This window comes from Pongo pygmaeus, chromosome 6 (genome assembly GCF_028885625.2).
Source record: "Pongo pygmaeus isolate AG05252 chromosome 6, NHGRI_mPonPyg2-v2.0_pri, whole genome shotgun sequence".
Taxonomy (NCBI): domain Eukaryota; kingdom Metazoa; phylum Chordata; class Mammalia; order Primates; family Hominidae; genus Pongo; species Pongo pygmaeus.
Genome location: NC_072379.2, coordinates 13,140,288 through 13,165,360, shown reverse-complemented (window position 1 = coordinate 13,165,360; position 25,073 = coordinate 13,140,288). Strand labels below are relative to the sequence as shown.

Genomic DNA, 25,073 nt, shown 5'->3' with positions numbered 1-25,073 from the left:
GCAGCCAAATTCTGTCTCTAAAAAATGAGTAAATAAATGAATAAATAGGCCGGGCATGGTGGCTCACGCCTGTAATCCCAGCACTTTGGGAGGCCGAGGCGGGTGGATCACCTGAGTTCAGAAGTCCGAGACCAGCCTGGCCAATAGGGTGGAGCCCCGTCTCTACTAAAAATACAAAACAAAATTAGCGGGGCGTGGTGGTGGGCGCCTGTAATTCCAGCTACTCAGGAGGCTGAGGCAGGAGAATCACTTGAGCCAGGAGGTGGAGGATGCAGTGAGCTGAGGTCAAGCCACTGCACTCCGGCCTGGGCAACAAAAGCGAAACTCCGTCTCAAAAAAATAAAAAATAAAGGAATAAAGACGGAGATAAGGAATAAAGGAATAGAGACGGAGATAAGGTTTTTTTTTTTTTTGAGATGGAGTCTCGTTCTGTCACCCAGGCTGGAGTGCAGGGGCACGATCTTGGCTCACTGCAACCTCCGCCTCCCGGGTTCACGCGATTTTCCTGCCTCAGCCTCCTGAGTAGCTGGGATTACAGGCACACACCACCACACCCGGCTAATTTTTTGCGTATTTTTAGTAGAGACAGGATTTCACTATGTTGGCCAGACTGGCCTCAAGCTTCTGACCTCGTGATCCGCCCACCTCGGCCTCCCAAAGTGCTGGGATTACAGGCATAAGCCACCGCCCCTGTAACAGATACTTAATGTGGGTGGTGTCGGGAGTGACACAGTGGGACAGTTCATGAGTAATGCTTTCCTTCATGCAGAAGCAAACTGTTTTTGGTCCTCTTTTCTGTTAGGGATTGAAAAGAATCCACTCACCAGATCAGTGTCCTGTATCATGTTTCAGAGGGTGTGTTGATCTCTTCTGGTAAAACAGATGCCATGGCTGGGCGTGGTGGCTCAGGCCTGTAATCCCAGCACTTTGGGAGGTGGAGGCGGGCAGATCACCTGAGATCAGGAGTTGGAGACCAGTCATGGCCAACATGGTGAAACTCCATCTCTACTAAAAATACAAAAAATTAACCGGGTGTGGTTGTGCACGCCTGTAATCCCAACTACTTGGGAGGCTGAGGCAGGAGAATTGCTTGAACCCAGGAGGCGGAAGTTGCAGTGAGTCAAGATCGTGCCACCGTACTCAAGCCTGGGTGATAAAGTGAGACTGTCTCAAAAAACAAACAAACAAAAAAAGAGACGGCACGCTTGACACAGCAGCTATGAGTTGGACCATGCACTTGCCTAAATGTATGGTGGTCCCCTGTCCCCTACCACAGTCCATCTTTTTTTATTTTTTGAGACGGAGCCTCTCTCTGTCGCCGGGCTGGAGTGCAGTGGTGCGATCTCTGCTCACTGCAACCTCCGCCTCCTGGGTTCAAGCGATTCTCCTGCCTCAGCCTCCCGAGTAGCTGGAACTACAGTGCGTTCCACCACGCCCAGCTAATTTTTGTATTTTCAGTAGAGACAGGGTTTTACTATGTTGGCCAGGATGGTCTCCATCTCTTGACCTCGTGATGTTCCTGCCTCGGCCTCCCAAAGTGCTGGGATTACAGGCGTGACCCACTGCGCCTGGCCAATCTATCAGTTTTTTTGGGAGCCAAACAGGTGAATTCAATGGGGAGCTACCCATTGGATAGAAATCACCACCCCTCTGAATCTTTTACATCTTTGAAGGTGGCACTAGCATCTACAATTCCATGTGGCAAAAAGTGTGTGTTCTGATTGAATACTGGCTGGGTCGAGACAGGGTAAGGGGACCGATGTGAATGGCTAAGTTTATCTATCCCAAATGTGTCCTTGGGTGCCAGGGAACTTACTACCAGGTGGGACCATAGACACATTTATTTTTACTTTTATATTTACATTTAATTTAATTTTTTTTTTTCAGAGACAGGGTCTCACTCTGCTGTCCTGGCTGGAGTGCAGTGGTGCAATCATGGCTCACTGCAGCCTCGAACTCCTGGGCTTAAGCCATCCACCTGCCTCAGTCTCCTAAGTAGCTGGCACCACAGGTGCACACCATCACGCCAAGCTAATTTTTAAATTTTTTTGTAGAGAAAGGGTCCCACTGTGTTGCCCAGGCTGGTCTTGAACTCTCAAGTGATTCTCCCACCTTTGTCTTCCAAAGTGCTGGAAGACTGGGTCCGCCGCAGAGAACAGATTTCATAGCCCGGCAGACTGGTGGTTTCAGTGCCTTCATGAATTTTACTCCCTGTAGTAAGAGGCTTTCCATGAGCAGCCTTGTGGTCACCACATTTTATCAGTGGGGTTTCCCCAGTCGCCTTCCATAAAATAGGCCTGCACAGGCCGGGGGTGGTAGCTCATGCCTGTAATCCCAGCACTTTGGGAGGCCCGAGGTGGGTGGATCACTGGAGGTCAGGAGTTCAAGACCAGCCTGGCCAACATCGTGAAACCCCGTCTCTACTAAAAATACAAAAATTAGCCGGGTGTGGTGGCGTACGCCTGTGGTCCCAGCTACTCGGGAGGCTGAGACACGAGAGTCACTTGAACCCGGGAGGGGGTGGTTGCAGTGAGCTGTCTGTCTCAAGGTGAGTGATAGGTTTGAGGGGACCTGGGCAGGGGATGCGAAGGCAGCAGGGAATCGCCCACTCCAGCTCGCTGTCGCTGGAGGACGGCCTGGGGCGGCGTGGGAGCAGACCGGAGCGGGGACGGCTGCAGCAAGGCCAGGTGGGAAATGTCGAGGGGCAATAGCAAGGGAGCAAAACAGGACACGGAGTTCTGCTAAGGGACAAGCATCCTAACCCCGCCCCTCACCATCGCCACGCCCCGCCTCCCTGAGCCTTGGGCGGCCGTCAGCGCCTTTGCTTTCAACCAGGAGTAAAGGCGGCCGCAACCTCTTCCGCCGAGGCGTAGTGTTAAGGGTCACGCAAGATGGCGGCGCCCAGAGGCTGCTGAGGCGTGGAACGGAGGATGGCGCTGGTGGCGTTGGTGGCCGGGGCTCGGCTGGGGCGGCGGCTGAGCGGGCCGGGGCCGGTGCGAGGGCACTGGACGGCGGCCGGGCGCTCGCGGAGCCGGCGCGAAGCGGCAGAGGCCGAGGCGGAGGTGCCCGTGTTCCAGTACGTGGGCGAGCGCGCTGCCCGCGCCGATCGCGTCTTCGTGTGGGGCTTCAGCTTCTCGGGGGCGCTAGGCGTGCCCTCCTTTGTGGCGCCCAGCTCCGGGCCCGGGCCCCGCGCCGGCGCCCGGCCGCGCCGCAGGATCCAGCCCGTGCCCTATCGCCTGGAGCTGGACCAAAAGGTGCGGGCCGCTGCTTCCTCCCTCCCTCCCTCTCTCTCTTCCGCACTCCCGGCCTCCCTCGACCTGTTCGGCTCTCTTCAAGAAGTTGGCTCCTTTGGGTGGCCAGACTTCCAGGATGACGACCCGCGAGCTGGCTGCAAGCCCAGGAGGGGAAGGCGTTAGGGGTAGCCATCAACATTTATTGGGTGGCAGTGCCAGATATTGTGCCGGGTCGTGTCATTCGCTTAGCACCCAGTGAGTCGACAGTTGTTATCCCCAATTACAGGGGAGGAAGTGGAGGCCCAGAGAGGTGGAGGCCCGAGGCCCCACCGCTGCTAGCTGTTTATATGCGGTGGGATTCTCACTCAGGCCAGCGTGACTGCAGGAGTTCTGATGTTAGGAAAGCAAAATTCAAAAGTCCATTGAAAATGTATATCAGCTGAGGTATTTCAATGAACAACTCAGAAAGGGAATTTTTTTTATTATTTTTTATTTTTTAGAGACAGGGTCTCGCCCTGTCGCTCATGCTGGAGTGCAGTGGTATCATAGCTCACTGCAGCCTCGACCTCCTGGGCTCAAGAGATCGTCCTGCCACCTCGCCCGGCAAATTTTTGTATTTTTAGTAGAGATGGGGTTTCGACATGTTGGCTAGACTGGTCTTGAACTGAACTCAAGCGATCCGCCCGCCTTGGCCTCCCAAAGTGCTGGGATTACAGGCGTGAGCCAATGTGCCCGGCTGAAAAAGGATTGATTTTAAAATCAAACCATCTTTGGTCTGTATCCAACCCCACTGGAAGCCCCGGTTTTCTCATCGGGTCAGTCAAGGGAGGATTGATGAGAGTGTAGTTAAAACACCCAACAAAGACCTTGGGGTTGTCACTGTGTTAAATTCGCAGTAGCTGTAGTACTGAGTTTTCCTTTTCATGGTAGTAGCCTGAGAACGCAACGGTGTAGTGTCAGTGAAAAGCATGCAGTCAGGTTACTCAACCTTTAGGAGCCACACTTTCTCATCTACCTTATACTACTGCTAACAGCAATAAGAAATAGAAAATATAATAACAAAAAAAGCAATAACAAAAACTAAACAACAACAACAAAAAGCATAAAATATAGGCCAGGTGCGGTAGCTCATGCTGTAATTTCAGCACTTTGGGAGGCCAAGGCAGGAGGATCATTTGAGCCTAAGAGTTTGAGACCAGCCTGGATAACATAGTGAGAACTCATCTCTCTCTCTCTCTCTCTCTCTCTATATATATATATATATATAACAAAATAAAGTACAAAATACAGGTTTGTTTTTTTTTTTTTGATCTGGCTCTGTTGCCCAGGCTGGAGTGCAGTGGAATGATCATGGGTCACTGCAGCCTCGACTTCCTGGGTTCAAGTGACCCTCCTGCTTCATCCTCCCATGTAGCTGGGACCACAGGCATATGCTACTATTCCCAGCTTAAATTTTGATTTTTTCATAGAGACAGGTTGTCACTTTGTTGCCCAGGCTCAAAATATAGCTCTTACCTTGAGATGGGTACTATTCCCCATAAGGGCTTTAGCTGTATTAACTCGTTTAGTCTTCACAACAGTTCAATGAGAGAGATGGTACTATTATCATCTTTACTTTTTAGAGAAGGAGAAACAGATACAGAGATAAAGTAATCTATCTTAGATCACACAGTTGGTAAGGATGGAGCCAGGATTCAAAACTAAGGAGATTTGTCAACTTACCTACCGCGCTAAGAGATGGTGGTGTTTTTTTGTTTTGTTTTGTTTTGTTTTGTTTTTGAGACAGAGTCTTATTCTGTCACCCAGGCTGGAGTGCAGTGGCGCCATCTTGGCTCACTGCAACCTCTGCCTCCTGGGTTGAAGCACTTCTCCTGCCTCAGCCTCCCGAGTAGCTGAGATTACAGGCGCACGCCACCATGCCTAGTTAATTTTTCTATTTTTAGTAGAGATGGGGTTTCACTGTGTTGGCCAAAGCGGGTCTCGAACTCCTGACCTCAAGTGATCTGCCCACCTCGGCCTCCCAAAGTGCTGGGATTACAGGTGTGAGCCACCATACTTAGCTGCTGCTAGATAGTGTCTTGATCTTGGTGAATGGGGATGGTAATACCTAGTGGTAAGCTGGCATTTACCACTATATTTATGGTCTACGTGTAAATCACCCTTCACAGAGTGATTATAAAGATTAAATGAGATAATACTTATCAAACATATAGTAAATGCTCAATAAATGCTAGTTGCTGTCTTAATAATATATGTTCTTGGGCCAGGCACGGTCGCTGACGCATTGTAGTCCCAGCACCTTGGGAAGCCGAGGCGGACAGATCACTTGAGGCCAGGAGTTTGAGATCACCTGGGCCAACATGGTGAAACTCTGTCTCTACTAAAAATACGGAAGTTAGCCAGACGTGGTGTGCACACCTGTAGTCCCAGCTACTCGGGAGGCTTGAACTTGGGAGATGGAGATTGCAGTGAGCCGAGATTGCACCACTGCACTCCAGCCTGGGCAACAGAGTGAGACTGTCTCAAAAACAAAAACAAAACCCCTGTAAATAGTATGTGTTCCTGGATTTGATAAATAACCTGTCATTTGTTACTGAACAAACTTGACATTATAAATCAGTTCATGCTTTGTGGGAACTGCTTTTCAGATTTCGTCTGCTGCTTGCGGCTATGGATTCACACTGCTGTCCTCTAAGACCGCGGATGTTACGAAAGTCTGGGGGATGGGACTCAACAAAGATTCTCAGCTTGGATTTCACAGGAGCCGGAAAGATAAAAGTGAGCATCCCTACCTTGTCTCCTCTCTGCTGGAATTGGTCTGAGAAAGCTCTTTTTTTTAATTTTTTTTGAGACAGAGTCTCGGTCTGTTGCCAGGCTAGAGTGCAGTGGCGAGATCCTGGCTCACTGCAACCTCCACCTCCCGGGTTCAAGTGATTCTCCTGCCTCAGCCTCCCGAGTAGCTGGGATTACAAGCGCACGCCACCATGCCTGGCTAATTTTTCTATTTTTAGTAGAGTTGGGGTTTCACTATGTTCACCAGGCTGGTCTTGAACTCCCGACCTCAGGTGATCCACCCTCCTCAGCCTCCCAAAGTGCTGTGATTACAGGTGTGAGCCACAGCGCCCAGCCCTCCTTTTGGTGTTCAAGAACACGGTTACATAAACCAAGCCATAGCAAAGAAATAGACGAAGACTTAAAGGGACGTTGTTTGAAACCATCTGGGCTAGATTATTTTTTAGCCTGTTTGGTAACAATGTTGAACCATCAGGCAAATGGCAAGCACCTGGCATTTGCAGATAAGTAAAGATGTTCTCTTGTGGCCTGAAAGAGATGACCTTTTTTTCCTAGCTTGGAGACAGCCTGAAGTACTCTGCAGTGCCTAGAATATGTTTTAGGGGGGAAAAGGCAGTGAAATTGTTAACATAGAGGCTTTATTCCAAATGTTTGAGCCTTGGATTGTAAAAATGTTAGAAATAACTTATAATGGCATTTTAAAAAGTAGACGTTAGCCTGGCTGGGTATGGTGCCTCACGCCTGTAATCCCAGCACTTTGGGAAGCCGAGGAGGGCAGATCACTTGAGGCCAGGAGTTCGAGACCAGCCTGGCCAACATGGTGAAACCCCCATCTCTACTAAAAATGTAAAAAATTAGCCAGGCATGGTGGCACGCGCCTGTATAGTCCCAGCTACTTCGGAGGCTGAGGCACGAGAATCTCTTGAACCCGGGAGGTGGAGGTTGCAGTGAGTCGAGATCATGCCACTACACTCCAGCCTGAGTGACAGAGTGAGACTGTCCTGAACAAACAAACAGAAAAGTAGACATTAGCTAAAAATTACTATGAGAACAGTAAGAAATATTTCCTTGGCCAGGCACAGGGACTCACGCCTATAATCCCAGCACTTTGGGAGGCCGAGGTGGGAGTGATTGCTTGAGGCCTGGAGTTCCGGACCACCCTGGGCAACATAGCGAGACTCTGTCTCTAAAAAAAAAAAAGAAAAAGAATTAGCTGAGCATGGTGGTATGCACCTATAATCCTAGTTACTCCAGAGGCTGAGGTAGGAGGATTGCGTGAGCCCAGGAGTTTGAGGCTGAGTGAGCAATGATTGCGCCACTGCACTCCAGCCTGGGCAACAGAGCAAGACCATGTCTCTTAAAAAAAAAAAAAGAAAAAAAGAGAGAGTTCCTAAAATAGAGAGGAAATGCCAGGTGCGGTGGCTCACACCTGTAATCCCACCACTTTGGGAGACCAAGGCAGGCGGATCACGAGGTCAGAAGTTCGAGACCAGCCTGACCAACATGGTGAAACCCCATCTCTACTAAAAATGCAAAAATTAGCTGGGCATGGAGGCGCGCTCCTGTAATCCCAGCTACTTGGGAGGCTGGGGCAGGAGAATCGCTTGAACCGGGAGGCAGAGGTTGCAGTGAGCGGAGATCGCACCACTGCACTCCAGCCTGGGCGACGGGGCAAGACTCCGTCTCAAAATAAATAAATAAAAAATAATAATAAAATAAAATAGGAAATTACCCAGAAATAGATACTGGACAAACCTTTCATTTTTGTTTTTTCCTGTTCCCTTGTTCACAGACATACATTTTTACGTACATAGCATATATTTTGTTTTCTGTCTTTTTTCATTTATTTTATATCAGATGTCTTTTTTGTTGTTCGAGATGGAGTCTTGCTGTCACCTAGGCTGGAGTGCAGTGGCACGATCTCGGCTCACTGCAACCTCCACCTCCTGGGTTCAGGTGATTCTCCTGCCTCGGCCTCCTGCGTAGCTGGTACTACAGGCGCCCATCATCATTCCTGGCTAATTTGGGGATTTTAGTAGAGACGGGGGTTTCACCTTGTTGGCCAGGTTAGTGTTGAACTCCTGACCTCAAGTGATCCGCCTGCCTTGGTCTCCCAGAGTGCTGGGATTACAGGTGTGAGCCACCATGGCCGGCCTATAGATCAGATGTCTTTTGTAAGTCAGTATTGAAGCCTTTATTAGCTGTAAGATGTTACATTACATTTTTTTTTTTTTTTTTGAGTCAGAGTTTCACTCTTGTTGCCCAGGCTGGAGTGCAATGGCGTGATCTTGGCTCACCGCAGCCTCCTCCTCCTGGGTTTAAGCAATTCACTTGCCTCAGCTTTCCGAGTAGCTGGGATGACAGGCATGCACCACCGTGCCTGGCTAATTTTGTATTTTTAGTAGAGACAGGGTTTCTCCACGTTGGTCAGGCTGGTCTCAAGCTCCCGACCTCAGGTGATCCACCTGCCTCGGCCTCCCAAAGTGGTGGGATTACAGGAGTGAGCCACCGTGCCCTGCCCGCATTACATTTTTTATACCTTTTATTCAGAGCAATTTTAGATGTACAGAAGTGTACAGAGTAGTATGATGTGGCATCACCAGCTTCAGGCATCATCAACTCATGCCAATCTTGTTTTTTTCATTTTTCCCACCTTCCCCCTCAATAAATTTGAAGCAAATTCCAACAGTTTAATTTTTTTGGGGGATGAGGGGAGACAGGGTCTTGCCTTGTCACCCATGCTAGAGTGCAGTGTCATGATCACTGCTCACTGTAGCCTTAATCTCCCTGGCCCAAGTGGTCCTCCCACCTCAGCCTCCAAAGTAGCTGGAAGTGATCCTCCCACCTCAGCCTCCCAAGTAGCTGGGACCACAGGCATGCACCATGATGCTCGGCTGATTTTTGTATTTCTGTATTTTTTTTGAAACAGTGTCTCGCTCTGTCTCCCGGAAGGCTGGAGTGCAGTGGTGCAATCTTGGCTCACTGGCAACCTCCGCCTCCTGGGTTCAAGCAATTCTCCTGCCTCAGCCTCCTGAGTAGCTGGGACTACAGGTGTCTACCATCATGTCTGGCTAATTTTGTATTTTTAGTACAGACGGGGGTTTCACCATGTTGGCCAGGTGGGTATCGAACTGCTGACCTCAAGTGATCCACCTGCTTTGGCCTTGCGAAGCTCTGGGATTACAGGCATGAGCCATTGTGCCCGGCCAAGATTTCTTTAATAAGAAGACCAAATATGCATTTTTTTTTCCAGATGAAATCTCGCTCTTGTCCCCCAGGCTGAAGTGCAATGGTGTGATCTCAGCTCACTGCAGCCTCCGCCTCCCAGGTTCAAACAATTCTCCTGCCTCAGCCTCCCGATTAGCTGGGATTACAGGCGCCCGCCACCACGCCCTGCTAATTTTTGTGTTTTAAATACAGACGGGGTTTCACTATTTTGGCCAGGCTGGTCTCGAACTCCTGACCTCAGGTGATCCACCCACTTCAGCCTCCCACAGTGCTGGGATTACAGGCGTGAGCCACTGCGCCAGGCCAGAAGAACAAGTATGCTTTTCTGGAATCCGCATCGTGTCATAGAGGCAGCCCATGCCATGGGCTGGGAGTTGGGCTTCTGGTCCTCGCTCTGCCGCTAACTTACCTGCCTTGATGAGTCTTTCCTACCTCCGACTCTCTTTTTTCCAGTGTAGTAGTGTGGAGTTGGACAGTATGATTTCCAGTGGTAGAAATGCATGCCTCAATCAGTGTCCTGTGTCTTTTCCAGCAAGGGGCTATGAGTATGTGTTGGAGCCCTCACCCGTCTCCCTGCCTCTGGACAGACCTCAGGAGACACGGGTGCTGCAGGTCTCCTGCGGCCGAGCTCACTCTCTTGTGTTGACTGACAGGGAAGGAGGTGAGTTGACCTATTGAAGGGTGATGGAAGAGTGCAGGGACCATTTCACTGTGAACTGGAGCCTCAGCCTCAGATCAGGCCTGAGTGGCTTGTTTGATTGAGCCACATCTAATGAGTGAAACGTGGCATTTCCTGAGCTGATCAGTGGGATTGCGCAAGACAGCTGGACAAATCTTGTTGATTCTTTTTTATTTATTTTTATTTTTTTGAGACCGAGTCTCGCTCTGTCGCCCAGGCTGGAGTGCAGTGGCGTAATCTCGGCTCACTGCAAGCACCGCCTCCTGGGTTCATGCCATTCTCCTGCCTCAGCCTCCCGAATGGGACTACAGGTGCCCGCCACCACACCCGGCTAATTTTTTGTATTTTTAGTAGAGACGGGGTTTCACTGTGTTAGCCAGGATGGTCTCAATCTCCTGACCTCGTGATCCACCCGCCTTGGCCTCCCAAAGTGCTGGGATTACGGGCGTGAACCACCGCGTCTGGCCACCTTGTTGATTCTTATGTGCTCTGCTTTCTGGTTCTTGGAAAATCACATGTATTTATAAATGTAACTGCACACAAGACAGCCTGATCCATTTGCTATGAAGTCACTGAGCTGGGTGGTGTGTAGAGGTGGCTTTTTCTTTTTTTTTTTTTTTTTTTAAGACAGAGTCTCACTGTGCTCCCCAGGCTGGAGTGCAGTGGTGTGATTTTGGCTCACTGCAACCTCTGCCTCCCAGGTTCAAGCAATTCTCCAGCCTCAGCCTCCCGAGTAGCTGGGATTACAGGTGCCCGCCACCATGCCTGGCTAATTTTTGTATTTTTTGTAGAGACGGGGTTTCACCACATTGGCCAGGCTGGTCTTGAACGCTTGACCTCAGGTCATCCGCCCGTCTCGGCCTCCCAAAGTGCTAGGATTACAGATGTGACCCACTGTGCCCGGCCAGAAGTGGGCTTTTTCTATTGGTATTGAAAGAAGCCTGTTTGCTAACACATCTTCTAAGTGGTTGGGGGCTTTCAGAGTCTGGGCCCCTGGGTAACACGGCCCCTTTTTAGAAAAGGGGTTTTTCCAGGGAAAGGTCAATGTGATCACATTTTTCACATTTCATTTTCTTTTTTTTTTTTTTTTTTTATCTGAGACGGAGTCTTGCTCTGCCACCCAGGTTGGAGGGCAGTGGCACGATCTCAGCTCACCGCAGCCTCTACTTCCCGGGTTCAGGTGATTCTCCTGCCTCAGTTTCCCGAGTAGCTGGGACTACAGGCACCCACCACTGTGCTTGGCTAATTTTTGTATTTTTAGTAGAGACAGGGTTTCACCATGTTGGCCAGTCTGGCCTCGAACTCCTGACCTCAAGTGATCCACCTGCCTTGGCCTCCCAAAAAGCTGAGATTACAGTCATGAGCCACTGTGCCTAGCCTCAAATTTCATTTTCTGGCTGAGTGTGCTCTGTAGGAGAAGGTGGAGGTGGCATTTAGGAGCTCTTTCTTTTTTTTTTTTTTTTTTTTAATTAAAAAGTAAACTTTAATGTTGAAAATGCAAACTCGGGGAAGACAGAAAAGATCACAGACAAGGCTGTCACTTCACACTTGGAAGGTTGCACAGCGGCTGGGCAAAGGTGCTTCTCACTTCCCAGATGGGGCAGTGGCCAGGCAGAGGTGCTCCCCACTTCCCAGATGGCGCAGTGGCCAGGCAGAGGTGCTCCCCACTTCCCAGACAGTTGACGGCTGGGCAGAGACGCTCCTCACTTCCCGGACAGGGCAGAGGCACTGCATTTAGGAGCTCTTTCTAGAGGGGATTGGTGTTAAGGGCAGCCTGGTGACAGGTGTGGGGAGTCCAGTTCTAGCCTCAGAAGGTGGAATTCCCAAGAAGTGGATCTAGGGCCAGGAGGGGAAGGTGGGTCTAGATTACCCCATGCCCCTTGGGAGTTTCTGCAGAGCCTGAGAAAGTTGGAGAAGGAAACCCAGGGGCAGTTGGGGGGGTGGGGGTGAGCTAACCAGGATGGGACCACCAGCGAGACCCCTTCCAGTCCTCACATTCTAGGATTCCACAAACCTGCAGAACTGATTTAATCGGTGGTGTTATTTTTAGTCTTCAGCATGGGAAACAATTCTTATGGGCAATGTGGAAGAAAGGTGGTCGAAAATGAAATTTACAGGTGAGTTCCTAAAAGGCCTACCCCTTCCCCATGTTGAGTTAAGTGTCAGAACATTTCTAGGGAGATGACTGTGGTAAACCGGCGGGGCTGTCAGAGGCATGCCTGAGAGGGGGCCATGAGAACTCAGCAGAAAGCTGGGGGAGTGCTGTCTGTTCAGATTGAGCGCCATGCGTTAGCGTGGTGGGAGAGGAGGAGGCATGAGCATTGGTTTTAATGTGTAAAACCTCCGGATACATTTTTTTTTTTTTTTTTTTGAGATGGAGTCTTGCGCTGTCGCCAGGCCAGAGTGCAGAGGCACAATCTCGGCTCACTGCAACCTCCGCCTCCCAGGTTCAAGCGATTCTCCTGCCTCAGCCTCCTGAGTAGCTGGGACTACAGACACGTGCCAGCACGCCCGGCTAATTTTTGTAGTTTTAGTAGAGATGGGGTTTCACCATATTGGCCAGAATAGTTTCCATCTCCTGACCTAATGATCTGCCTGCCTTGGCCTCCCAAAGTGCTGGGATTACAGGCATGAGCCACCGTGCCCTGCCCTCTTAGGATGAATTTTTACAAATTAAGTTTTTATTTTACCAAATTGATTTTTAAACATTCCCCTTTATTCATTTTATTTTTATTTCATTTTTTTCATTTTATTTTTATTTATTTATTTTTTGTTTGTTTGTTTGAGATGGAGTCTCTCTGTGTCACGCAGGCTGGAGTGCAGTGGTGAGATCTAGGCTCACTGCAACCTCCGCTGCTTGGGTTCAAGCGATTCTCGTGTCTCAGCCTCCGGAATAGCTGGGATTACAGGCGTCCGCCACCGCAGCTGGCTAATTTTTTGTATTTTTAGTAGAGATGGGGTTTCGTCATGTTGGCCAGGCTGGTTTCAAACTCCTGACCTCAAGAGATCCGCCCGCCTCGGCCTCTAAAAGTGCTGGATTTACAGGCGTGACCCTCCGCGCCCGGCCCGTTCTTTTCATTTTAGTGTTTAAAAACACTTCCCTGGTATGACGTTGGAGGGCCTTAACGCCACTCTCAACTTTGGCCATGTGTTAAAATCACCTAGGATTTTGTTCGGCTTTACTTTCATGCCGAGGCCTGACTCGACCTCAAATTTGACCTTGAGAGTTACCCTAACAGTTACTGTGTGTGCGGAGGGGATGGACCATCAGTTGGGGCGGCAGGGAAAGGGCTGCCCAGTGCTTGTCATGACCGCATCCCTCGCTTCTTCCCAATGTGTTCCTGGCTGTAGCGAAAGTCACAGAATCCACAGAATGCAGGACTTCGATGGCCACGTGGTCCAGGTGAGCGAGACGGGCCGAGGGCTACTTGTTCTGTTCCCGGGGTGCTTTTGAAAAGTTGAGATTTGGGTGGGGTGATGGCAAATTTGTTAGGGGGATTTTCTGAATTAAATTATTTTAGTAAAAATTATAGCCTACTTACTATAGGCCAGGATTTATGCTAGATTCTAGGGATACAAAGTTTAATAAGATTTTGGGGCCGGGCGTAGTGGCTCATACCTGTAATCCCAGCACTTTGGGAGGCCGAGACAGGTGGATCACCTGAAGTTAGGAGTTCCAGACCATCCTGGCCAACATGGTGAAACCCCATCTTTACTAAAAATACAAAAATTAGCCGGGTGTGGTGGCAACATGCCTGTAATCCCAGCTACTCAGGAGGCTGAGACACAGGAATTGCTTGAACCTGGGAGGTGGAGGCTGCAATGAGCTGAGAGATTGCACCACTGCACTCCAGCCTGGATGACAGAGCAAGACTCTGTCTCAAAAAAAAAGATTTTTGGGGTTGACACTCTAGTGAGTGAACAAGTTAAAAAGCTAACTGAGGCCGGATGTGGTGGCTCACACCTGTAACCTCAGCCTCTGGGGAGGCTGAGGCAAAAGTATCACAGCACTTGCTGTATTCATGCATATGTGCTTTTAAGTATTTATTATAGGTACCTACCATGCATGAGCCAGGCACTATTCTGGGGATGAGAATAAAATGGAAAGCAAAATACAACTGGCCTAGAACACCACAGCACTAATTATACTGTGATATGGCTGGCTTTTTGGTTTTATTTGGAAATTTTTTAGAGGCAGGGTCTCACTCTGTTGCCTAGGCTGGAATGCAGTGGCGCGATCATAGCTCACTGCAGCCTTGAACTCTTGGGCTCAAAGTGATCTTCTTGCCTCAGCCCCCTGAGTAGCTGGGTCTACAGGCATGCATCACCATCCTCGGCTAATTATTTTAAAGAGACAGATTCTCACTGTGTTGGCCAGGCTGGTCTCAAACTCTTGGCCTCAAGCCATCTTCCCACCTTGGCTGCCCAAACTGTTGGGATTATGGGTGTGAGCCACCATGTCAGGCCTCCTTCACCTGTTAGACTGAGTGGCTTTGTGCAAGTTACCAGACATCTCTAAGATTGTTTCTTTTTCTTTTTTTTTTTTTTTAAGTGCAGTGGCACAATCTCAGCTCAGAGCAACCTCCACCTCCTGGGTTCAAGTGATTCTCGTGCCTCAGACTCCCGAGTTGCTGGGATTACAGGCATGTGCCACCATACCTGGCTAATTTTTGTAGTTTTAGTAAAGACGGGGTTTCACCATGTTGGCCAGGCTGGTCTTGAACTCCTGACCTCAAGTGATCCGCCTGCCTTGGCCTCTCAAAGTGTTGGGATTACGGAAGTGAGTCACTGTGCCCAGCTGAGATTCAGTTTCTTACTAGGTGGTTTTGGCTATTGACTTAGCACAGTGCCTGGTGTAAAAATTGTTCAATAGATGGTGCTTTTCTTTAGGCAGTTAGAAAAATTAGTTTGGCACTGAGGAGAGTTGTTGAGACCAGAGATCACAGTGCGGAGGCCACATTTAAGCATTGGGAATGGCTGCCATCTCCCAGGGTAGCATGAGGAGTGAGGAGAGAGGAGGGCAGGAGACAGACCCTGGAGAGAGATCCCAACAGCAAAGGGTCTGAAGTAGAGGCTGAGTGCGTGAGCAAGGCCGGAAGCTGTGAAAGTAGAAGAGAGGGCTGGAGGAGAAGGGTTATGGAGAAGGGGTGGTTCTTTGGAGATGGCGTGGGATGGACGGCAGAGCTCTTGGATTTGCCCCTTTGGAGATCTGCATTTTACTTTAACAAGAGCAGTTTCAATGCAGTGGGAGACTGGTGGATTAAGAAGGAGTAAGATGAGCATGGAGCAGTCTGCCTGGACCATGCTCCAGGTACCCAGGAGCGGCAGGCGATGGTGCTGGTCCTTCTTTGGATGAGGACACCAGGGTTCTAAGTATTTCTTCTCATCCCCTTTACCTCTGTTTGTCTGCTAGGTTGCCTGTGGTCAGGATCATAGTCTGTTCCTGACGGATAAAGGAGAAGTCTATTCTTGTGGATGGGGCGCTGATGGGCAAACAGGTAGAGTTGTTTTCATGCACTGGGGTCGTGAAAGTTCTCAGCCCGTGTCATGTGGAGCTGTGAGCTGTAGGGCATTTATGGGCTAGAACCCTTCTTCCTTAATTCAGCTCTTACCTCTTATCACTTTCTGAGGAACGCTATTCTTGGCTCCATCGCCCAAGCTGGAGTGCAGTGGCGCGATCACATCTCACTGCAGTCTCAAATGCCCAGGCTCAGGTGATCCTACCACCGCAGTCTCCAGAATAGCTGGGACAACAGGTGTGAGCCACCAAGCCCAGCTAATTTTTTGTAGCAACAGGGTTTTGCCATGTTGCCCAGGCTGGTCTTGAACTCCTGACCTTAAGCAGTCTGCCTGCTGTGGCCTCTTGGCAGGCTGGGATTCCAGGCGGCAGCCACTCTGCCCTGCTGTAATACTGTTTTTTTGCATCCCTTCCATTCCCCTCAGCCCTGGCTCCCATAGAAATGAACTGAGAGAAGGCTGGGTGCGGTGGCTCACACCTGTAATCCCAGCACTTTGGGAGGCCGAGGTGGGCAGATCACTTGAGGTCAGCAGTTTGAGACCAGCCTGGCCACCATGGTGAAACCCCATCTCTACTAAAAATACAAAAATTAGCTGGATTTGGTGGCGCACGGCTGTAATCCCAGCTACTAGGGAGGCTGAGGCAGGAGAATCGCTTGAACCCAGGAGGCGGAGGTTGCAGTGAGCCAAGATGGCGCCATTGCACTCCAGCCTGGACAACAGAGCGAGACTCCGTCTCAAAAACAAACAAACAAACACAAACAGCAGAGAAAAGGACAGGCAGGACCTGCCCAAAGGCAAATGTCATTATTGGCACTTGCTATGGGGGTAACCCCTGGGCAGCAGCCCAAGGCAGAGCACTGAACTGTAGACTCTTGCCTTCAACCAGGGTCCTCAAAGGGGCCTGTTCCTCAGCAGGTGAATGGATCAACCGTGGCGCATCCAGACAACGTAATGTTTGTTATTTAGCACTAAAAAGCAATAAGCTGCCAAGCCATGGAAAGGCATGGAGGAAACTTAAATGCATGATACTGATTAAAAGAAGCCTATCTGAAAAGGCTACATACTGTAGGATTCTAGCTATATGGCATTCTGAAAAAGACAAACTATGGAGACAGTAAAAAGATCCGGGCCGGGCACGGTGGCTCATGCCTGTAATCCCAGCGCTTTGGGAGGCCTAGGCAGGTGGATCACGAGGTCAGAAGATCGAGACCATCCTGGCTGACACGGTGAAACCCGGTCTCTACTAAAAAAATATAAAAAAAAAAAATTAGCTGGGCGTGGTGGCAGGCGCCTGTAGTCCCAGCTACTTGGGAGGCTGAGGCGGGAGAATGGTGTGAACCCACCGCATCCGGCCTCTCTGCTTACTGTTAACCATGCCATTTTAAGTTCCCTGTTTTTTGGGAGTGGTGTTGGGGATGGCATGGGCTCTTAGAGATTTTCTTTATTTTTAGCAAGACCACTAGTGCATTAGAAATTGCTCGTTGTGATCAGGCAGGTGGCTCACACCTGTAATCTAAGTAAGCACTTTGGGAGGCTGAGGCAGGAGGATTGCTTGAGCCAAGGAGTTCAATACCAGCCTGGGCAACATAGTGAGATGCTGTCTCTATTTCAATTTAAAAAAAAATTTAGACCAGGCGCAGTGGCTCACGCCTATAATCCCAGCACTTTGGGAAGCTGAGGCGGGCAGATCACCTGAGGTCAGGGGTTTGAGACCAGCCTCGCCAACATGACGAAACCGCATCTCTATGGAAAATACAAAAATTAGCCGGGTGTGGTGGTGCGTGCCTGTAATCTCAGCTACTTGGGAGGCTGAGGCACAAGAATTAAAGAATTGCTTGAACCCAGGAGGTGGAGATTGCAGTGAGCCGAGATCGCACCACTGCACTGCAGCCAGAGCAACAAAGTGAGACTCTGTCTCAAAAAAAAAAAAAAAGTTGTATGAGCATACAAATAAGCAGATTAGGGTTTCTTTTCCTTTCTTTCCTCCGCTCCTCTCCTCCTCCTCTCCTCCTCCTCTCCTCTCCTTCTTTTCTTTCCTTTCCTTTCCTTCTTTTCTTTCTTCCTTGTCTCACTCTTGCCAAGGCTGGAGTGCAGTGGTGTGATCTCGGCTTAACTGGAACCTCCGCCTCCCAGGTTCAAGCAATTCTTGTGCCTCAGCCTCCTGAGTAGCTGAGATTACAGGCATGTACCATTATGCCCTGATAATTTTTGTAATTTTTTTTTAAGTAGAGACAGGGTTTCGCCATGTTGACCAGGCTGATCTCGAACTCCTGACCTCAAGTGATCTGCCTGCCTCAGCCTCTCAAAGTGTTGGGATTACAGGCATGAGCCACTGCACCCAGCCCCAGATTAGGATTTCTGAGCTGATATTTGTTAAGTGCTTAAAACTGCACTTGGTATATAGTAAGTCTGTGTATGTGTTTGTTAAAAGAGCGAATAATTAAAAATCCGTATTTTCCACTGTGTTAGGTCTGGGTCACTACAATATCACCAGCTCGCCCACCAAGCTAGGTGGAGACCTGGCGGGAGTGAACATTATCCAAGTTGCCACCTACGGTGATTGCTGCCTGGCCGTGTCTGCCGACGGAGGACTTTTTGGTTGGGGAAACTCGGAGTACCTGCAGTTGGCCTCTGTCACTGACTCCACACAGGTATGCAGTCACCGACGGTGTGGTGCTGGGAGGTTTGGAAACATTAAAGTGTTAAGGGGCCGGGTGTGGTGGCTAACACCTGTAATCCCAGCACTTTGGAAGGCCAAGATGGGTGGATCACTTGAGGTCAGGAGTTCAAGACCAGCCTGGGCAACATGGCAAAACCCCATCTCTACCAAAAAAATACAAAAATTAGCCAGGTGTGGTGGTGCATGCCTGTAATCCCAGGTACTGGGGAGGCTGAGGCATGAGAATTGAATCGCTTGCAGATTGCAGTGAGCTGAGATCGTGCCACCGCATTCCAGCCTGGGTGACAGAGCAAGACTCTGTCTCAAAAAAAAAAGAGCAAATAGGCTGGGCGCAGTGGCTCCCAGCGCTTTGGGAGGCCAAGGCAGGTGGATCACCTGAGGTCAGGAGTTCAAGACCAGCCTGGCCAACATGGTGAAACCCCATCTCTACTAAAAAAAAAATTGCAAAAATTAGCTGGGCGTGGTGGCGGGCACCTGTAATCCCATGTACTGGGGAGGCTGAGGCAGGAGAATCACTTGAACCTGGGAGGTGGAGGTTGCAGTGAGCCGAGATTGCGCCATTGCACTCCAGCCTGGGGGACGAGAGCAAGACTTCGCCTCAAAAAAAATAAAAAATAAAAAGAGCAAGTAAAGGAATAAAGAATGACTACTTCATAGGCAGGGCAGCCGCCACACACTTTTAAGTGACCAGATCTCAGGAGGACCAAAAAGGGTGGTGGTAAACCGTGAGAAACCACCCCCATGATCCAGTCACCTCCCGCCAGGCCCCACCTCCAGCATTGGGGTTTACATTTCAGCGTGAGATTTGGGTGGGGACAGAGATCTAAACCATATCAATCGTATAACTAATCTCTTTCTTCCCATCACTTATGTTCCACAATTACCAACTAATGGCCAATTCAAAAAATAGAGATATGATTCACATACCATAATTCACCATTTTAAAGTTTACAATTTAGTGGATTTTAGTATTCACATATTCACAAGGCTGTGCAACTGTTACTACTATCTAATTTCAGAACATTTTAGTCACTCCTCCAAAAACCCCATACTGCTAATGGCTAGTTTTTTGTTTATTTGTTTTTTGATTTTGGTTTTGTTTTTTTTCGACATAGGGTGTCACTTTGTTGTCCAGGCTGGAGTGCTATCATAGCTCGCTGCAGCCTCGAACTCCTGGCTCAAGCAATCTTCCCTCCTCAGCCTCCCTAGTAACTGGGACTATAGGTGCACACCATCACACCCTGCTAATTTTTTAAAAAATTTTGTTATAAAACAATTAGCCAGGCGTGGTGATGTGCACCTGTAGTCCCAGCTGCTGGGGAGGCTGAGGCAGGAGAATGACGTAAACCCGGGAGGCAGAGCTTGCAGTGAGCCGAGATTGCACCACTGCACTCCAGCCTAGGCGACAGAGCGAGACTCTGTCTCAAAAAAAATTTTTTTTTTGTTGTAGAGACAGGATCTCGCTTTTTTGCCCAGCCTGGTCTCAAACTCCTGTGCTCAAGCGATCCTCCCACCTCAGCCTCCCAAACTGCTGGGATTATAGGCACGACCACTGCTGTACCTGGCTGGTGTGGTGCTGCGGTTTGAGGCTGCAGTGTTTTGTGATCATACTTGTGAATAGCTGGTGCGCTCCAGCCTGGGCAACATAGTGAGGTCCCATCTCTAATAAACAAACATATTACATTCTTTAATATGATCAGATTTCTGACAACATACAGCAGGGTTTTGTTTTGTTTTTTTTTGAAACAGAGTCTCGCTCTGTCACCCAGGCTGGAGTGCAGTGGTGTGATCTCAGCTCACTGCAAGCTCCACCTCCCAGGTTCATGCCATTCTCCTGCCTCAGCCTCCCAAGGAGCTGGGACTACAGGCACCCGCTACTGTGCCCGGCTAATTTTTTGTATTTTTAGTAGAGACGGGGTTTCACCGTGTTAGCCAGGATGGTCTCGATCTCCTGACCTAGTGATCCACCCGCCTCGGCTTCCTAAAGTTCTGGGATTACAGGCATGAGCTACCACGCCTGGCCCAGCAGGGTTTTAAATATATATTAATAGATAGAGAAATCTGCACAAAGGGAAAGTAAAGGTCAGCTAATAAGATTTTAAAAAGCCTCCTCTGTGGTCTGGTACAGTAGCTAGATGTGGTTACAAATTTGGCTATGAGCTTCCTAGTAGGCAAAGCAAAGAAGAAACATGGTCATTTAAATGATTCATTGTTGCATAAGATAAATAGCAGATAAGGTGTTGGGGAGAAGTACGGCTCTCCCTGATACCAAGGCCTGAGAGAAATGTCACCCGTGGCCTTCCTGTGGGGGACAGATCCAGTGGCATGCCATTGTTATGTATTGTCACATAACAAATGGCCCCAATACTTAGTGGATTAAAACAATACACTTTATTTATTTATTTTGAGATAGGATCTTGCTGTGTCACCTAGGATGGAGTGCAGTGGTGTGATCACAGCTCACTGTAACCTCCACCTCCTGGGTGCAAGCGATTCTCCTGGCTCAGCCCCACGAGTAGCTGGGACTACAGGCACTTGCCACCACGCCTAGCTAACTTTTGTATTTTTAATAGAGACAGGTTTTCACCATGTTGGCCAGGTTGGTCTCGAACTCCTGACCTCAAGTGATCCGCCTGCCTCCGCCTCCCAAAATGCTAGGATTACAGGCTTGAGCCACCACACCCGGCCCCAGATGTCATTTTATGTTAATTTTGGTTGACATCTGCCTCCTCCACTAGACTAGAACTCTCTGAGGGTGGAAACTGGGTCTCTTTTGCTTCCCATTCTACCCCAGCACCTAGTATGATGCTTGGCATGTGATGTTCAGGGAGTATCTTTGGAGTGAATGAATGAACTGGGACTCAGCTACTCTGTACCTAAGACCAGAACACTTCCCGGTCCTTACTGGCTTGCTTTCCTAACAGTGTGGCTCCTTTCTTTGGTTCAGGTGAATGTGCCCCGCTGCTTACACTTCTCAGGAGTGGGGAAGGTGCGACAGGCTGCATGCGGTGGCACGGGCTGTGCAGTGTTAAACGGTGAGACCTTCTTTCCGGTGACTCATTGGGAAGCTGTAGGTAGATTGCATAGGGAGTGGTCAGTGTCCATTGGATTTGCAGGCTGTAGACCTTAGCCTTAGGAGGGTAACATGGCTGGGCGCGGTGGCTCACATCTGTAATCCTAGCAGTTTGGGGAACTGATGCAGGAGGATCGCTTGAGGCCAGGAGTTCCAGACCAGCCTGGGCAACGTAACGAGACCCCGTCTCTACCAAAAAATGGAGAAATTAGCTGGAAGGCTGAGTGTGGTGGCTCACACCTGTAATCTCAGCACTTTGGGAGGCCAAGGCGGGCAGATCACCTGGGGTCAGGAGTTCAAGACCAGCCTGGCCAACATGGTGAAACCCTGTCTCTACTAAAAATAGAAAAATTAGCCAGACATGGTGGTACATGCTTGTAATCCTAGTACTTGGAAGGCTAAGGTGGGAGGATCGCTTGAACCCAGGAGGCAGAGGTTGCAGTGAGCCGAGATCACGCCACTGCACTCCAGCCTGGGTGACTCTGTCTCAATAGAAAAAGAAAAAATGAAAAATTAGCTGGGCATGGTGGTGCACACCTGTAGTCCCAGCTACTCGGGAGGCTGAGGCAGAAAGGTCCCTTGAGCCCAGGAGTTCGAGCTGCAGTGAGCTATGATCATGCCACTGCACGGGGCAACACAGCGAGACCCTGTTTCAAAAAAGGAAGGGACTATGGCCATGGGAAGATGGCATTGGATTGAGCTCAGTCATTACAGGGTGTGAATGAAGTTCTTAACAAAAAGCGAATAGTCTACGATTTATCTGTAGACACATGGCCGCAGAGCTGAGTCATCCTAGAGCAAACCTCTGGAGTGGAGAGCGAACTACTTCATTCCCCTCCCTCAGCCTGGGCCAGAGAGACTCCAGCTCTGCCTTCTCCAGCCAAAAAATCAAAGGCAGATGGGAAAACAGCCTTCAGCTTTGGATAACGGTGAAATGTCTGGCACCACTGATGAATATTAAACTTTCTATAACCAAAACATCATTTCTAAGAGTTTTAAGAATCTGGCCAGACATTGTTGATGTGTTTGGCCTTCTGATCAGTGTGAAACACAGAGCTGTCATTAGGGGGAGAAAACATCCTCCAATTCTCTGGTATTCGTATGGGTTTTCTGGATGATTTATGTGCTCATCCCCTCCAGGTTACTAACCCTCAAGATGTGGGAAGTTTGTGTTCTGAGCCAGGAGAGCTGGCGAGACAGACTCCCCCAGCAAGAATTTAAGCAGGGGAGAGAGAATTATTATTCTAAATCTCTGTCTGCATATTCTTGCCAAGCAAGGAGTAAAAAAAAAAAACAAAAAACCGTGTGGATGTCATAAACCTTGGTGGTGTAGTTCGAGTTTCTGGTGAGGGAGGGTTCTTACTTGGATGGACTTACTGACCCTTGTTTTTACTGTAATGTAGGAGAAGGACATGTTTTTGTCTGGGGCTATGGAATTCTTGGGAAAGGTCCAAACCTAGTGGAAAGTGCCGTCCCTGAAATGATTCCACCCACTCTCTTTGGCTTGAGGGAGTTCAACCCAGAAATCCAGGTTTCCCGCATCCGATGTGGACTCAGCCACTTTGCTGCACTGACCAGTAAGTTACCAAGCCCGACAGCCCCAGTGTGAGCCCGGCAGAGGTTCTCTCTCTCCAGTTCAACCCCAGACTGCGGGCAGCTCTCAGGTTCCACCCATCCAACAGAACGGCGCCTTTGTACTGATAACTCAAGCGAGGGCTAAGCCAGAAGTTGTTTGCCTCGAGGTTGTATAATGTGTCTTGTTTTCCCCCTCTGGAGTTTTAATTTTGGTTCATTTGGTTTGTGGGTAGGCTAACGTGAACATGCATTTTCTCAAGAGAGCACCCGTTGGTGGTAGGAAGGGGCACTGCTAGTACGTCGGGTGCCGGAGGAAACCAGCAGAGGCTTGGCGGATCCACGGGTGGGTGATTAGGAAGTGAATGTGTGGGGCTTAATCCCATTCCCCGGCCGAGCCCAGACCCTGATCTGACCCAGGATATGGGATGGCAAAAGGCCGATTTGTCAGACTGTCCCGTGGTTTCACAGAGGTAAATCTACCGATTTCTCCAAAGTGCCGGGGCAGAGAATGATGAAAGGGGAGAGCGAAATGGAGGTTTTTCCCAAAGGCCTGCCAGATTACAAACCCACAGAATATCCGCTTACCCTGCAGGGTAAGGGTGAGGAATGTGTCCTTTTCTTGGTTACATCTCTTACTCCACCACAGTTACCGTGGGTTCAACTTGCTGCTCTTTAGTTGACTTGAATAGTAAAACTGTCCTGAATTAATTTCATTCTGTGATTCTCACGTAAATTAGTTATTTCCTTGCAATTAAAAGAATCTTTTCATCTCATGGCAAGTAATTGTTTTCTTTTTAAACATCCGGGCCGGGACAGTCAGTTGGTGTCATCTTTGGTTGAGTTCTCTGGCCTCATTCCCATGTGGGGCCTGTCCCAGATGCTCACCCTCTGTACCAGGGTCCTAACTGCTATTCACTTATTGTCTGAATTCCAGGCTCCAGAGGCCGTCAAACAGGCAGGCCTGGGTTGTTATGGCTGCCGGCTGGAGTTTTATCTGGCTCTAGGTTGAAGCACTGAAGTGGCAGTGGTCATGACTAAGCCAGAGAATTCCTGGCCACTGCCCAGCCAGAGCGGCCACTTGCATTTGCAGCTGAGTGTAGGTCTCATGAATTCTTTTTTTTTGAGTTGGAGTCTCACTCTTGTTGCCCAGGCTGGAGTGCAATGGCGCGATCTTGGCTCACCGCAACCTCCGCCTCCCGAGTTCAAACGATTCTCCTGCCTCAGCCACCCGAATAGCTGGGATTACAGGCACACACCACCACGCCCGGCTAATTCGGTGTCATGAATTCTTAAAGCTATTTTGATTTGATAAATAAGAGTCGTATGGACTAATTTTTGGGGAAACAAATATCTACTTTCCAGAAAGTTCTTAAGGCCTAAACTATGGGCAGAGACACGTGTTTAGAAATCTGTGTGAAGCATTGACTAGAGCAGAGGCTTTTCTATTTACCCTCATGCCATGTAGCCATTTCAGGTCACAGCGAAATGAAATCCCTGTCTGGATTTCTCCCCAAGACTCAGCAGGCCTCCTTCTAAGGGCGAGTTACTGCCTGTTGGTAGACAGAGCGTGGCTGTCTTCCTGCCTGTGTGCCTGGCATTTGCAGATAGCCATCTGGGAATTAGAGTTGGTTGGTTTATCCTGTGGTCTGCTAGCATTTTGGGGAGCCAGGCCGAATTGTTCTGTTAAACACCTAAGGTCTAGCTGGGTGCAGTGGCTCATGCTTGTAATCCCAGCACTTTGGGAGGCCAAGATGGGAGGATCCCTAAAGCCCAGGAGTTCGAGACTAGCCTAGGCAACATAGTGAGATCCCTTTTCTACAAAAAATACAGAAATTAGCTGGGTGTGGTGGTGTGCGCCTGTAGTCCCAGCTACTCTGGAGGCTGAGGTGGAAGCATTGCTTGAGTTTGAGAGTTCAAGGCTGCAGTGAGCGATGTTTGTGCCACTGCGTCGCAGCCTGGGCAACAGAGTGAGACCCTGTCTCAAAAGCAAGCAAACAAACACACACACACAAAAACTATCTAAGGTCTGAGTGTGGAGAACAAGGGGCACGCTTAGATCAGGGGCCTAAGACAGCTTGTAATTATTCCGTACTTCATCAGCCCCAGGTCTTGTAGTCCTGGCTTTTCCATGTCACTTCCTCTGCCTCCCATGACCCAAGCCTTTTGCCCGACAGCCCAGGAGTGCCCCAGCTGGTGCAGACAGAGTCCCACCTGAAGGCCGGGCTAGGAGAGTCCATCTCCTGGGTTGACCTCTTAAACAGCATCTTGTACTTTTTCTTCATGACAGTTTTT

The 25,073-nt window shown here is 49.4% G+C and overlaps 1 protein-coding gene across 3 annotated transcripts in view; it reads left to right on the top strand.

Annotated features, from left to right (window-relative positions):
* Positions 1 to 2,815: 2,815 nt before the first annotated feature.
* Positions 2,816 to 25,073, top strand: part of RCC1L (RCC1 like) — a 33,602-nt gene continuing 11,344 nt past the window's right edge. Inside the window, exons 1-10 of one of the 3 annotated variants that reach the window (XM_063668241.1) lie at positions 3,183 to 3,254; positions 5,882 to 6,011; positions 8,956 to 9,145; positions 9,787 to 9,915; positions 11,984 to 12,050; positions 13,285 to 13,336; positions 15,347 to 15,431; positions 17,923 to 18,104; positions 21,081 to 21,168; positions 22,610 to 22,783. In XM_063668241.1, the coding sequence (XP_063524311.1) occupies positions 5,904 to 6,011; positions 8,956 to 9,145; positions 9,787 to 9,915; positions 11,984 to 12,050; positions 13,285 to 13,336; positions 15,347 to 15,431; positions 17,923 to 18,104; positions 21,081 to 21,168; positions 22,610 to 22,783 (1,075 nt within the window). In that variant the 5' untranslated portion in view covers positions 3,183 to 3,254; positions 5,882 to 5,903. Of the gene's footprint in view, positions 3,255 to 5,881; positions 6,012 to 8,955; positions 9,146 to 9,786; positions 9,916 to 11,983; positions 12,051 to 13,284; positions 13,337 to 15,346; positions 15,432 to 17,922; positions 18,105 to 21,080; positions 21,169 to 22,609; positions 22,784 to 25,073 lie in introns of all 3 variants that reach the window. The other 2 variants (XM_054496599.2, XM_054496601.2) reach the window with 2 other exon arrangements.